Below are 13,525 nucleotides of genomic sequence, written 5' to 3' on the forward strand. Positions count from 1 at the left end.
ATTCTTCTCGTCAACCATGGTTTGGGCTTCACCACTCTAATCCCCTCCTCTTTTGTCCCATTCTCTCTCTCGGTTGTGATCCATTCTTTTGTTTTTACTTTTGTAGAGACTGAGTAATAAAGCAGCAATACAAAATTGTGTTCGGACAACACCAAATGTCACCCCTCACTTTATTTCTCTCTATCTTTCTTTCTTTCTTCCAGGTTTACCCAACAGCCACCCGTGCATTGGGATTGGGAACGTGCAGTGGGATGGCACGAGTGGGAGCTCTCATCACCCCTTTCATTGCACAGGTATGATGAAAACAAGCCCTTCCTTTTTCAATAGGTCATAATTAAATCTATCCACAGTGCGCTCGGTGGGCTGAATTGTACTAGTCAGGGCAAGCTGGGAGGCGGTGAGGTCGCTAACATGGAGGGGAAGGAGGGGTTGGTGGCCCCATCGCCTTCCCTCCATGAACATACAAATTGGGAGCAGAAGTGAGCCATTCGGCCCTTCAAGCCTGCTCCGCCCTTCAATAAGATCACGGCTGATCTGATTAGAACGTCAACTCCACATTCCAGCCTACACCCGAAAACCTTTCCTCCACCCCCCTCCCCCCGCCATTGTTTATCAAGAATCCTTCTACCTCAATGTTCAAAGACTCTGCTCCTCCTTGAGGAAGAGAGTTCCAAAGACCAGCTGCCCTCTGAGAGGAAAGAAATTGCCTTAAATGGATGATCCCTTATTTTGAACAGTGGCCCCTAGGTCTAGATGATCCCACAAGTGAAAACATCCTCTCCGTATCCTACCTGTCAAGACCCCTCAGGATCTTTAAGATTCCCGTCGAGTCACCTCTTACTCTTCTAAACTCGAGTGGATAGAAGCTTAGTCTGCCCAATCTCTTCTCACAAGGCAACCCACCCAATCCATGTATTAGTTTCATAGAATCATAGAGTTTACAGTGCAGAAGGAGGCCATTCGGCCCATCGAGTCTGCACCGACTCTTTGAAAGAGCACCCTACCCAAGCCCATACCTCCACCCTATCCCCCATAACCCAGTAACCCCACCCAACACTAAGGGCAATTTTAGACACTAAGGGCAATTTATCATGGCCGATCCACCGAACCTGCACATCTTTGGACTGTGGGAGGAAACCGGAGCACCCGGAGGAAACCCACGCAGACACGGGGAGAACGTGCAGACTCCGCACAGACAGTGACCCAAGCCGGGAATCGAACCTGGGACCCTGGGGCTGTGAAGCAATTGTGCTAACCACCATGCTACCGTGCTGCCCACATGTTTAGTAAACCTTATGCTTCCAACATATTTACATCCTTCTTTAAAAATGGAGACCAATACTCCAGATGTGGTCTCACCAATGCCCCATATGACTGAAGCATAACTTACCTACTTCTACATTCAATTCCCCTCACAATAACTAATAATGTTGTATTTGCTTTCCTAATTACTTGCTGTACCTGCATATTGTGATTCATGCACTAGGACACCCAGATGCCTCTGCACCTCAGAGCTCTGCAATCTCCCCCCTTTAGATAATATTGGATTGGATTGGATTTGTTTATTGTCACGTGTACCGAGGTACAGTGAAAAGTATTTTTCTGCGAGCAGCTCAACAGATCATTAAGTACATGAAAAGAAAAGGGAATAAAAGAAAGTACATAATAGGGCAACACAACATATACAATGTAACTACATAAGCACTGGTATCGGATGAAGCATACAGTGTTAATGAAGTCAGTCCATAAGAGGGTCATTTAGGAGTCTGGTGACAGTGGGGAAGAAGCTGTTTTTGAGTCTGTTCGTGCGTGTTCTCAGACTGTATCTCCTGCCCGATGGAAGAAGTTGGAAGAGTGAGTAAGCCGGGTGGGAGGGATCTTTGATCATGCTGTCCTCTTTCCCCAGGCAGCGGGAGGTGTAGATGGAGTCAATGGATGGGAGGCAGGTTTGTGTGATGGACTGGGCGGTGTTCACACCTCTCTGAAGTTTTGTGCGGTCCTGGGCCGAGCAGTTGCCATACCAGGCTGTGATGCAGCCCGATAGGATGCTTTCTATGGTGCATCTGTAAAAGTTGGTAAGGGTTAATGGGGACATGCCGAATTTCCTTAGTTTCCTGAGGAAGTATAGGCGCTGTTGTGCTTTCTTGGTGGTAGCGTTGATGTGGGTGGACCAGGACAGATTTTTGGAGATGTGCACCCCTAGGAATTTGAAACTGCTAACCATCTAATATGTTTGTTTTCCTGCAAAAATGGACAATTCTCCATGTTGGCACAAATGATGCCAGTAGAAATAGGGATGAGATCATGAGGAGTGCTTATAGAGAGCTAGGAAAAAAGGTTAAGAAGCAGGACCTCCAGGGTGGTAATCTCTGAATTACTTCCAGTGACACGTGCTACTGAGGGTAAGAACAGGAGAATGTGGCAGATGAATGCGTGGCTAAAGAATTGGTGCAGGTGGCAAGGATTCAGATTCTTAGATCATTGGGATCTTTCCTGGACAGAGATGACCTGTTTAAGAGGGACGGGTTGTGTCTGAACTGGAGGGATACCAATATCCTTGGCGGTGGGGGCGGGGGGGTACATTTGCTAGTTCTACAAGGTAGGGTTCAAACGAAGTTGGCAGGGGATGGAATCCTCAGCAACAGGGATGCAAATGAGGGGCTGAAAGGAGATGCACTACTCAGCAACGGCAAACGGAATAGAAATGCTAGGCAGGAGCACGGTAGGGAGCGGGGAAAACCTGTTGGATTAAATTGCATCTATTTCGATGCAAGGGGGCTGACAGGTAAGGCTGATCAACTCAGGGCATGGATAGGTATGTTGGACTGGGATATTATAGCCATAACTGAAACATGGCTAAGGGAGGGACAGGACTGGCAGGTTAATGTTCCAGGGTACAGGTGCTTTAGGTGGGATAGGGGTGGAGGAAATAGAGAAGGGGAGTTGCATTTTTGAGTGAGGGGAGCATCACAGCAATAATCAGAGATGAAATAACCGAGGGATCATCCAGCGAGGCTTTGTGGGTGGAAAAGAAATAAGAAGGGGATGGTGACCTTTTTGGGGTTGTACTGTAGGCCCCCAAATTGTCTACGGGAATTAGAAGAACAAATGTGCAGGGAGATTGGGGAGACTTGCAGGAGTAACAAGGTTGTCATAGTAGGGGATTTTAATTTTCCTAACATAGTCTGGGACTGCCATAGTGTTAAGGGCTTAGATGGGGTGGAAATTGTTCAGTGTGTTCAGGAAAGTTTCCTTGGGCAGTATGTGGAGGGTCCTATTCGGGAAAGGGCAAAACTTGATCTACTCTTGGGAAAAAGGGCAGGGAAAGTGACTGAGGTGTTGGTGAGGGACCACTTTGGGACCAGTGACCATAGTTCTATACATTTTAAAATAGTTATGGACAGGGACAAAACTGGTCCACAGGTGCAAGTTCTAAATTGGGGCAAGACAAATTTTGATGGAATTAGACAGGAGCTTGTATGGGTTGATTGGAGTAGCTTGTTTGAGAGCAAAGGGAACTCTTGCAAGTGGGAGGACTTTAAAAGTGAAATAGCTCGAGTTCAGGGTCAATGGGCACGAATCTCCAAAATGGAGACTAAGTGTTCGCGCCGTTGTGAATGCTGTCGGGTTTCATGACGGCACGAAACGGGCGCGGGGACAACCGGTTCTGTCCCCCACAGGGGGCCAGCGCGGCGCTGGAGCAGTTCATGCCGCTCCAGCCTCCCTTCCCGGCGCGAAATGGGCGCCGCGTCAACCCGCCCATGCGCAGTTGGGCTGCGCCAACCCACGCTACTTCAACGCTCCGGCCCCGACGCAAAATGGCGCGGGGGTTCTGGGGCCGGAAGCGGAACAAAATAGACCCGGGGGAGGAGAGGCCGTCCCGCCGATCGGTGAGCCCCGATCGCGGGCCAGACCCCATCGGAGGCCCCCCGCGGTGAAGGAGCCCTTTTCCCAGCCCCACAGGCCGCCCCCCGCCCCTTCGCGCAGAGTTCCCGCCGGCCGCGACCAGGGGTGAATGGCGCCGGCGGGACTCTGTTGTTTCCGCGCGGCCGTTCGGCCCATATGGGCCGGAGAATCGGCTGCCCGGCCTCGTACAGCGGCCTGGACCTGCGCCGCGCCAAACGCGCCGGTGCACATGGCGCCGATTCTCCGCACCTCGGAGAATCGCGCGCCGGCGTCGATGCGGCGTGGGGCGGTTGCGCCGATCCTCTGGTCCGGCGCGGGGCTCGGAGAATCCCGCCCAAAATGTTCCTGTTAGGGTGAAGAGCAAGGCTGGCATGTGTCGAGAATCCTGGCTGACAAAACATATTGAGGTTTTGGCCAGGAAAAAGGAGGCATGGCTCAGGTACAAGCGAATGGAATCAAGGAATTTCCTGGAAGTGTACAGGGATACAGGAGAAAATGCAAGAAGGACATTAGGAGGGCCAAAAGGGGGCATGAGGTAGCTTGGCTGAGAGGATTAAGGTGAATCCAAAGCGAATTTTAAAGTTTATTAAAGGAAAAAGAATAACTAGAGAAAGAATAGGACCCCGCAAGGGAACCCCAGGAGATGTGTGAGGTTCTCAATGAATATTTCTCCTCTTATGTTTACCATGGAGAAAGACGTGAAGACTTGGGAACCTGTGAATGTTAGTGGTGGTATACTGGGGACAGTTCCCATTACAGTAGAGGAGGTGATGGACGTAATAAAATGTCTGAAGTTGGATAAATCTCCTGGCCCTGACCAGGTATATCCAAGAACACTGTGTGAGGGCAGAGAAGAAATTGTGGGAGCCATGGCTGAGATATTTGCATCATTGTTAACCACAGGTGAGGTACGAGAAGACTGGAGGCTAGCAAATGTTGTGCCCTTGTTTAAGAAGGGCTGCAAAGAAAACCCTGGGAATTAGAGACGGGTAAGTCTAACACCTGTTAGCGAGCAGCACAGTAGCATAGTGGTTAGCACAGCGTGAATTATAGATAGAGTCAATGGATGGGAGGCAAGTTTGCGTGATGGGCTGGGCTACATTCACGATCGTTTGTAGTTTTCTGCGGTCTTGGGCAGAGCAGGCTCCATACCAAGCTGTGAAACAACCAGAAAGAATGCTTTCTATGGTGCATCTGTAGAAGTTGGTGAGGGTCGTAGCCGACATGCCAAATTTCCTTAGTCTTCTGAAAACGTAGAGTCGTTGGTGGGCTTTCTTAACTATAGTGTTGGCATGGGGAAACCAGGATAGGCTGTTGGTGATCTGTACACCTAAAAACTTGAAGCTTTCGACCCTTTCTACTTCATTCCCATTGATGTAGACAGGGGCATGTCCTCCACTACACTTCCTGAAGTCGATGACGATCTCTTTCGTTTTGTTGACATTGAGGAAGAGATTATTGTTGTCGCACCAGTTCACCAGATTCGCTATCTCATTCCTGTACTCTGTCTCGTCATTGTTCGAAATCTGACCCACTACGGTGGTGTCATCAGCAAATTTGAAAATCTAGTTGGAGGGGAATTTGGCCACACAGTCATAGGTGTATAAGGAGTACAGTAGGGGGCTGAGGACACAGTTTTGTGGGGCACCGGTGTTGAGGATGATTGTGGAGGAGGTGTTGTTGCCTATCTTTACTGATTGTGGCCTGTGGGTTAGAAAGTTCAGGATCCAGTCGCAGAGAGAGGAGCCGAGGCCAAGGCCACGGAGTTTGGAGATACGTTTTGTAGGAATGATAGTGTTGAAGGCTGAACTGTAGTCGATAAATAGGAGTCTGACATAGGTGTCGTTGTTATGTAGGTGTTCCGGGGTAGAGTTCAGGGCCATGGAGATGGCGTCTGCTGTGGACCTGTTGCAGCAGTAGGTGAACTGTAGTGGATTAGTGGTAATCTATTCGAGATCTATAAAATAATGAGGAGCATAGCTGAGGTAGAGTTCCCAAAAACAGAGGAGTCTAGACCTACAGGGCATAGGTTTAAGGTGAGAGGGGAGAGATACAAAAGAGTCCAGAGGGGAAATTTCTTCACACAGAGGGTGATGAGCATCTGGAACAGGCTGCCAGACGCAGTGGTAGAAGCGGGTATGATTTTGTCTTTTAAAAAGCAGTTAGACAGTTACTTGGGCAGGTTGGGTATAGAGGGATATGGGCCAAATGCGGGCAAGTGGGACTAGCTTAGTGATAGAAACTGGGCGGCATGGACAAGCTGGGCCGAAGGGCCTGTTTCCATGCTATAAATAGCTATGAATCTATGACTCTATGCCGAGGGATGTGGGGTGTCCTCGTGCATGAATCATAAAACGTTAGTGAGCAGGTGCAGTAGGTAATTAGAAAAGCAAATAGAATGTTATCATATTGTCACGGGAGTGTGGGTTACTCTCTGCAGAATTCAGTCTCTCACCTACTCTTGTGGCAGCAGTATTTATATGGTTGGTCCAGTTCAGTTTCTGGTCAATGGTAACCCCCAGGATGTTGACAATGGGGAATTCAATGATGGTAATGGCATTGAATGTCCTGGAGATGGTTAGACTCGCTCTTGTTGGAAATGGTAATTGCCTGGTACTTGTGTAGGATGTATGTAACTTACACACATATAGATAGACATTTGAGCAAGGAGCAGGAGTAGGCCATTCAAACTCTAGAGCCTGTTCCGCCATTTAATAAGATCATGGCTGCTCTGATAGGAACCTCAAATCTGCATCTCACCTACACACCCCCTTGCTTACCAAGAATCTATCTACCCCTGCTTTAAAAATATGACTCTGCTTCCACAACCTTTTCAGGAAGAGAGTTCCAAAGAGAAACTTTTTTGCCACATGGAAATAAGGACCAAGGAGAAATAATTAAACCACCTTCCAGAAAACTTTGTAAAATTGAAATAACATTGTTTAAAGGGGTGTGAAGAACTATGTATTAGTTTACAGAATCTCTTTTCCCAATCAGGTTATGTTGGAATCCTCAATCTACTTGACACTTTCAGTGTACAGCGGATGTTGCTTATTGGCGGCCCTTGCTTCCTGCTTCCTACCGATTGAGACAATGGGGCGAGGTCTACAAGAGTCCAGCCAGCAAGAGTGGGGTCAGGAAATGGTGGGCAGGACGCATTGCTCAAGCAGCTCAACCAGGAGCACCTAGAGTGAGTTTGTTGGAAGAGCAACCAGACCAAAAATGGCCTCGCAAAAAGCGGACATTGTGATCATTACTAATATACCCCCATGGTTAAAAAGCAGCATGAGTGTTAAGGTGGGAAACAAATGTAGTGCGCTCCTCATATATATAAAAAAAGGGAAACAACCCCTGCCCCACTCCAACAATCGGTGATGTCAAACCAAAGGGCACCCATAAAGGAATGGAAACTATAGGTAGAATATAAAGTAGAATGTAAGGGGAAGGCCTGTCTTTCATATCTTGCCATTTACTCAGCCATAATACAGACAAGCTTTGTTACTAAAAACTCCTACTGTATGTTCCTTCTCCCTATCGCCCCATTCATTGCTAATGGAAATATTTGCAACATGAAATACAACATTTATTAACAAATGAATTGAAAACTATCATAGGTACCCATTAACCATCAATAAGCTGGTCTAGACAATCTCTTATAGTTGTCACAGTTTCGTTTTCAATTAATCAGAATTCTGGCACAGAAGATAAGCAGGAAATTGGCACTAAAAACACACTGTTCAAATGAACTCTGCAGATGTGATGCCAAGTGTGGACAGGATGGTACACAAGGACTTTATTTAATCATTGCATGGAAAATCAAACCAAGCAAGAAATAGTCTGCATGTGAATATGAGGTAGGAAGCCCTGGTCATCTTCACAAAACGAAGCAATCTCATTAGAAATCCAGTTTGTATTAACAAAGCTTCTCTGTAGTTCTGTACTAAGCAATGGGACTGCTAAATATACCTGTAACTTTAAAACAATAAAACAAAGTGTTTGAGGCTGCACCGCTTTATAGAAAACTCAGTTATATACTGAGAAAGTCAATATTTCCAACAGGAAATTTATGTATGTTGACATGTATAAATCCAATACCATGGCTACTCATCAAACTTCAACGAGCTGGTCTTGTATTAGGTGTATTGCTAAGGAGATGATGTGTTAATATGAAACTCCTGCTGGTAAAACAATGATTTTCTAAGGTGCCATTTCCCGTTGTGTAAGTCATCTATATCACACTAGGCAGCATCCTGTCGCTTAACTGTCGCAATAGATCATTCCTTGTTGCCAATATGAAACTTGATTATTCCTGGTTGATAAGTCAGTGAAATCTTAAGAAATTCACAGTTGCGAAACAAGTATTGTAAGTGGTTATTCTTTGCTGTGCTGAAAGCAATCCCTGATGCTAAAGTGCTGATTTCATAAGGTTCATATTGATTTGAACTTACTGAGGGCAATGCTGTAAGAAAATTCCAACAAATTTTCCAGAAGTTAGAAATGTGTCAATTTTTTACTTTCAATATTTCTGGTAGCAAATTTCACCACAAGTGCACCACAAGGTACACCACAAGTACAGCCATTCTCAGTTCTATATACACACGATTGTACAAGGTAAGTGTTGTGTATACTTGCCCAATAAGATTGGCTAGGCCCCACCCTTGATTCACACATTCTTTAAGTTCATTTATCAGTTACCTCCTTCATTCACTCTATATCTCTGCTTTCAGTCTCTCACTGAGGATCAAACTCGAACTTGTATGAGTGAAAGCAATTTATGATCAATGATAATCGTAGAGATATTTACTAGCCGTAAGGAATGAGGTTGGGATAGTCCCTCTTATGGCCATAATCTAAAACTCTTTAACTGGGACAGCACGAAGTACAGTGATACTGAGTCAAGACTGAGAATTGGGCAGTTTCAAGAATATTTGTGATTTTTTTTTTAAATTATGAAGGCTCTATGAGGACCTGACAGTGTTGAGCTTTGAACATATACTCAACATGTCATGTGTGGATGCCTTACCACACATACTCCAAATGGCATTATAATAGCTAATTAATTTGGAAATAATGTGAACAAACAATGCTTCATGGTTAATTTGGGCTGGCAAAGGTAGGCCTTTGCACAAGAAAAGTTGTATGAGTGAATAGAAATCAAAACATACTACTGTAAAGGAGTTAAAATGCCTTAGAAATATCCTAAAGTATTTGGAAAACAATCAAAGTGTAATCACTGTCATAATGCATGCAGTAAGATCCTGTTGAATCTGCCAACGCAACACACATGAAACAGCAGGTAGAAAACGATGAACAAGGTTTATTAATAACACAATCACACTACCAATCCCCAAAGGGTCTCCCTTCCTGACCTGCGCCCAGGTCAGGGTTTTATACTAGTGAGTGCTTCCCTTGTTTAGGGGAAGCCCCGCCCCCATTACTTGGGAAGTTCATATTCTGTGGAGGTCAGGGGGAATCGGATTGTCCTTATTCCATGACCTCCATGGGGGTTATAACAAATCCCATAAGCGATGAATGATTCTGTTTATGGTGGAGGTCGAAATGATGGTGAGAATACCAGAACTCCCTGCTCTCCCTCAAAATAAAATGGAGGCCCTAAATTTCCACTGTCCGCCTGATCTGCTGTTGTAACCTCAGTGGACAAGAGCAGTGGAACCATGTAACAGCAGAACTGGCAATTTTAGCTGTTTCTCCAGAGGTTCTGGAGATATCCAGCTGGAAAACCTTTGGGGAAATTCTCGTAGGGGTGCTTAACGTAGACTTGACAGGTGAATGAAAACTTGGTTTAACGTTTCATTTGAAGAATGGAAACAGACTTTGTTGCACGTGCTCTACTGCATGGCACATGGCAGACTGGCCAGAAATGTCAGATCTCATGGGAAGGTGGCTCAGTGAAATGGAAAATGGTTTCCAGTGGTGTCGCAGAGAGCTAAGTGTTGGGCCCCTTGCTGCTTGTTGTATATTTTAATGGTATAGACTTAAATTTGGGAGGCATAGATGGAGAGTTTGCAGATAACACAAACATTGGCTGTGTAGTTGATAGTGAGGAGGATAGCTGTTGACTCCAGAATGACATCAATGATTTGATTGAGTGGGCAGAGAAGTGGCAAATGGAATTTAACCTGTAAAAGTGTGAGGTACTACATTTGGAGAGGACAAACAAAGCAAGGGAATACTCAATAAATGGAAAGATATTGAGAGAGGTTAAGGAAGTTAGAGGCCTTGGAGTGCATGTCCACAGATACATGAAGGTGTCAGGACAGGTGGACAAGGCAGTCAAGAGAGTATATGGAGTACTTTATTTTATTTGGTGAGGTATTGAATACAAAAGCAGGGATATAATAATGGAACTGTATAAAACGCTGGTTAGGCCACAGCTGGAATTTTGTGTACAGTTCTGGTCACCAGGTTACAGGAAGGACATAATTGCTCTGCAGAGAGTGCAGAGGAGATTTACAAGAATGTTGTCAGGGCTTGAAAATTGCAGCTATGAGGAGAGATTGGCTGGGCTCCGGGTCACTGTCCGTGTGGAGTTTGCACATTCTCCCCGTGTCTTTGTGGGTCTCACCTCCACAACCCAAAGATGTGCATGGTAAGTTGGATTGGTCACGCTAAATTGCCCCTTAATTGGAAAAATATAATTGGGTACTCTAAATTTATTTTTTAAAAAGTAGAGGAGGCTAAGGGATGACCGAATTGAGGTGTACTAAATTTTGAGGGGCATCAGGTGGACAGGAAAGAGTTATTTCCCCTAGCTGAGAGGGCATAGATTTAAGGTGATTGGTAGAAGGATTAGAGGGGCATGAGGAAAACATTTTCACCCAGAGGGTGGTGGGTATCTGGAACTAACTGCTTAAGTTGGTGGTTGAGGCTGAAACAATCTGATGTGCTGTAACCTGCAAGACTACAGAGGAGTGGGAAGGTGGGCTTAAAGTTAGAGGCTAGTTTCTTTTTTCTCTTGTTTTGTCGGGCATAGACACCAATAGGCTGAATGGCCTCTTTCTGCACTCTATGGTTCTATGCATTAAAGCTTCAGCATAGATTGGGCGCTCAAGTCCTAAAGCAGGGCTTGAACCCAGTCGTTTGATTGAGAGGCAGAGAGTTGCTACCAACTGAGGCAGGCTGTCACTTAATTACAGGTAATGGAGCCATTCTAGTAGCAATGAGTTCTAAATCAGAAATAGGCTATTTTTTGACTAGCAAACACAAAATGTGACTTTTGAAATGTGTGCAACTTTAGATCACTCACAGTACGCAGAACTGAATATCCCATACCTCGCCCCCAAAAATTTCCAGCACAGAAGATGGCAAGGTACCAGCTCTCAGACCTCTACTGCTGCATGTTGAGTCACTGTCAAAGTCCTCCTGTCGTCCTCATGGGGAAACAGCTTGTTTCTTCCAATACCATGTCTGATTGAATGTTTATTGATATGCTGAATGTAACAGGGCTCATCAAAACATGCATAGCCCTTTCTCATTGGTCATATGCCACTGATCCTTAGGCAGGTCACTTGTTGAGTCCGAAAGTTAAAACCTCAATTTTGTAGCTAAATTAAAGTTAACTCCAACAATTTTGATTGATTCGGACTAATTTCCACTAACTGTGCATCTCTCTTTAATATGATTGGGAAACAAAAGCAGGGGAATGCAGATTTACATGAACAATTTTGGCCATTTCTCAATTACGCTGTATTGTGCCTGAAAACCTGGGATCTCAGAAACATCACCAATCACAAGTGGCGTACCTCAGGTATGACCATCAAATATTTACAGGGTAAAAAAACTGGTTCAAATAACTACTTCTCTGTTTAACCATCAAATATCATATTTATTAAACATGAATAAGTCAAATGCCGCAAGAATTATCAAGGAGACATGAGCAAATGAAAAATCAAATCCCTCAAACTTTTGTAAAGCTTGTATTTGTGAATCAGGTTATCGATCATATTTGTAATTTCCTCACTTTGCTTATGGTTGCTATTTTCTTTTCTAACTTGGGTGAATGCACACAGCAAGAAATAACATGTCGAGCTTACTAAAAAATTCCATCGATTCTAAAGAAACTTAATAGTCTCACCTATAAAATGATTATTTAATGTTACACCTCCAAGGAGTTTCTACTATAAAAGCCTGCCCTTCTGGCTGCCATTTTGAGCTGCGGATTTCACCTGGGGATTTGGTGCTAGCAATGTTAGTTCCAGGAATGTGAAGCAGTGGGAGATGGGAGCCCTGTACGGGAGTCACTGGATATTAAAGTTCCGCAGAAACAGAGTGCCCCATAACAATTTTTATTTTCTTTAACATAGAAAATAACACCAAGGCAATTCTGAGAGATGTAATGAGATACAAAATTGATGCTAAAACAAATAAACAACCATCAAAGAGGAGGACCAAAAGCGTGGTCAAGAAAGCGTGTTTTAATGAGGGTCTTAAAGGTGGAGTGGCAGAGAGTTGTAAAATTCCAGCGTGGGATCTAGAGACTTGAAGGCACAGCTACCTATTGTGGGGTGAACAGAAGAGGACATACACAGGAGGCCACAGTGAGAGGAATAGGGTCCTGATGGGGTTGAAGGGCTAGAGGAAGTTAAAAGTTATGGAGGCTTGGGGGGGGGGGGGGGGGGGGTAGGGGGCATTCAAGTATTTAATCACAAGGTAGAGAAGTTTAATTTGGAGATGTTGTGGGACTGACCCAACATAGGTCTGCAAGGATAGGAGTGATGGGCAAATAAGGCTTGCTACGAGATAGAATACGGACAGCAGAATTTTGGATGAGCTGAAATCTGCAGAAAAGAAGGTAGGAAACAGCAAATGATGAGGTGCAGGAAGAGCCAGGTACAGAGGTCACAGTAGGTGATCTTTGTGATGGAAAGAATGTGGGGTTGGAAACACAGCTTGGGACCAAACAAAATGCTAAGACTGTAAAGACTGGTTCTAACTGAGGTACTGTCGACAGAGGGGATTGAATTGGTGGCAAGGGTACAGGATTTGAGCTGTGTCTGGTGGCATATGAATGTTATAATGATCAGAGCAAAGGAGTTTGACCTTACAGTCAAATTCTGTTTATGCGAGAAAAACATAGGTTTCCTTAGATCCCTGTGGCACTAAACTACCTGGAATCTGCCATGAGAACTAGGCAGAACATTTCCAAACAACTGTGAAGCATACTGGTGGTAAGAACTGTCAAAAATAGGATTTACAGTTGAAACCACTAAGCAAAAATACTGACAAAACTGCTATTTTAGTTAGGCCTACTGGGTGAGGGGTGCGGTGGATATTTGTTAAGTGATCTGATATTGACCTCAATCATTGGCTGGCTGGAGATGGTCAGTTAGCTGGGCCTGGGTGATAAGCAATCATCATCTATCTGTTCAGGCTCAACTCACTGGAGATCTAATCATTAATTTAAAAAAAAAACATCCAGGGCAGTACTGTGCGAAATATAGTTTTAGCAAAAATTAGAAATGCAATGAAGAAGCAAAAAAATCCTCTGCTAATTATATAAATAACCCAAGAGGAAGGATTTTAGCGAAGAAGGGGTTATAAACAACTCTATATAAGGTATCTGCATTGTCAGTAAAAACTGCAAAACGATGGAGGAAGA

General features: G+C 44.8%; 1 protein-coding gene across 2 annotated transcripts in view; it reads left to right on the forward strand.

Moving 5' to 3' along the window:
• Positions 1 to 8,404, forward strand: part of svopa (SV2 related protein a) — a 182,341-nt gene extending 173,937 nt beyond the window's left edge. For both annotated transcript variants that reach the window (XM_072481942.1, XM_072481932.1), the window contains exons 15-16: positions 204 to 293; positions 6,904 to 8,404. In XM_072481942.1, the coding sequence (XP_072338043.1) occupies positions 204 to 293; positions 6,904 to 7,095 (282 nt within the window). In that variant the 3' untranslated portion in view covers positions 7,096 to 8,404. The remainder of the gene's footprint in view (positions 1 to 203; positions 294 to 6,903) is intronic.
• The last annotated feature ends 5,121 nt before the right edge of the window (positions 8,405 to 13,525 follow it).

The sequence above is a fragment of the Scyliorhinus torazame genome, chromosome 1, assembly GCF_047496885.1.
Source record: "Scyliorhinus torazame isolate Kashiwa2021f chromosome 1, sScyTor2.1, whole genome shotgun sequence".
NCBI classification, from domain to species: Eukaryota; Metazoa; Chordata; class Chondrichthyes; order Carcharhiniformes; family Scyliorhinidae; genus Scyliorhinus; species Scyliorhinus torazame.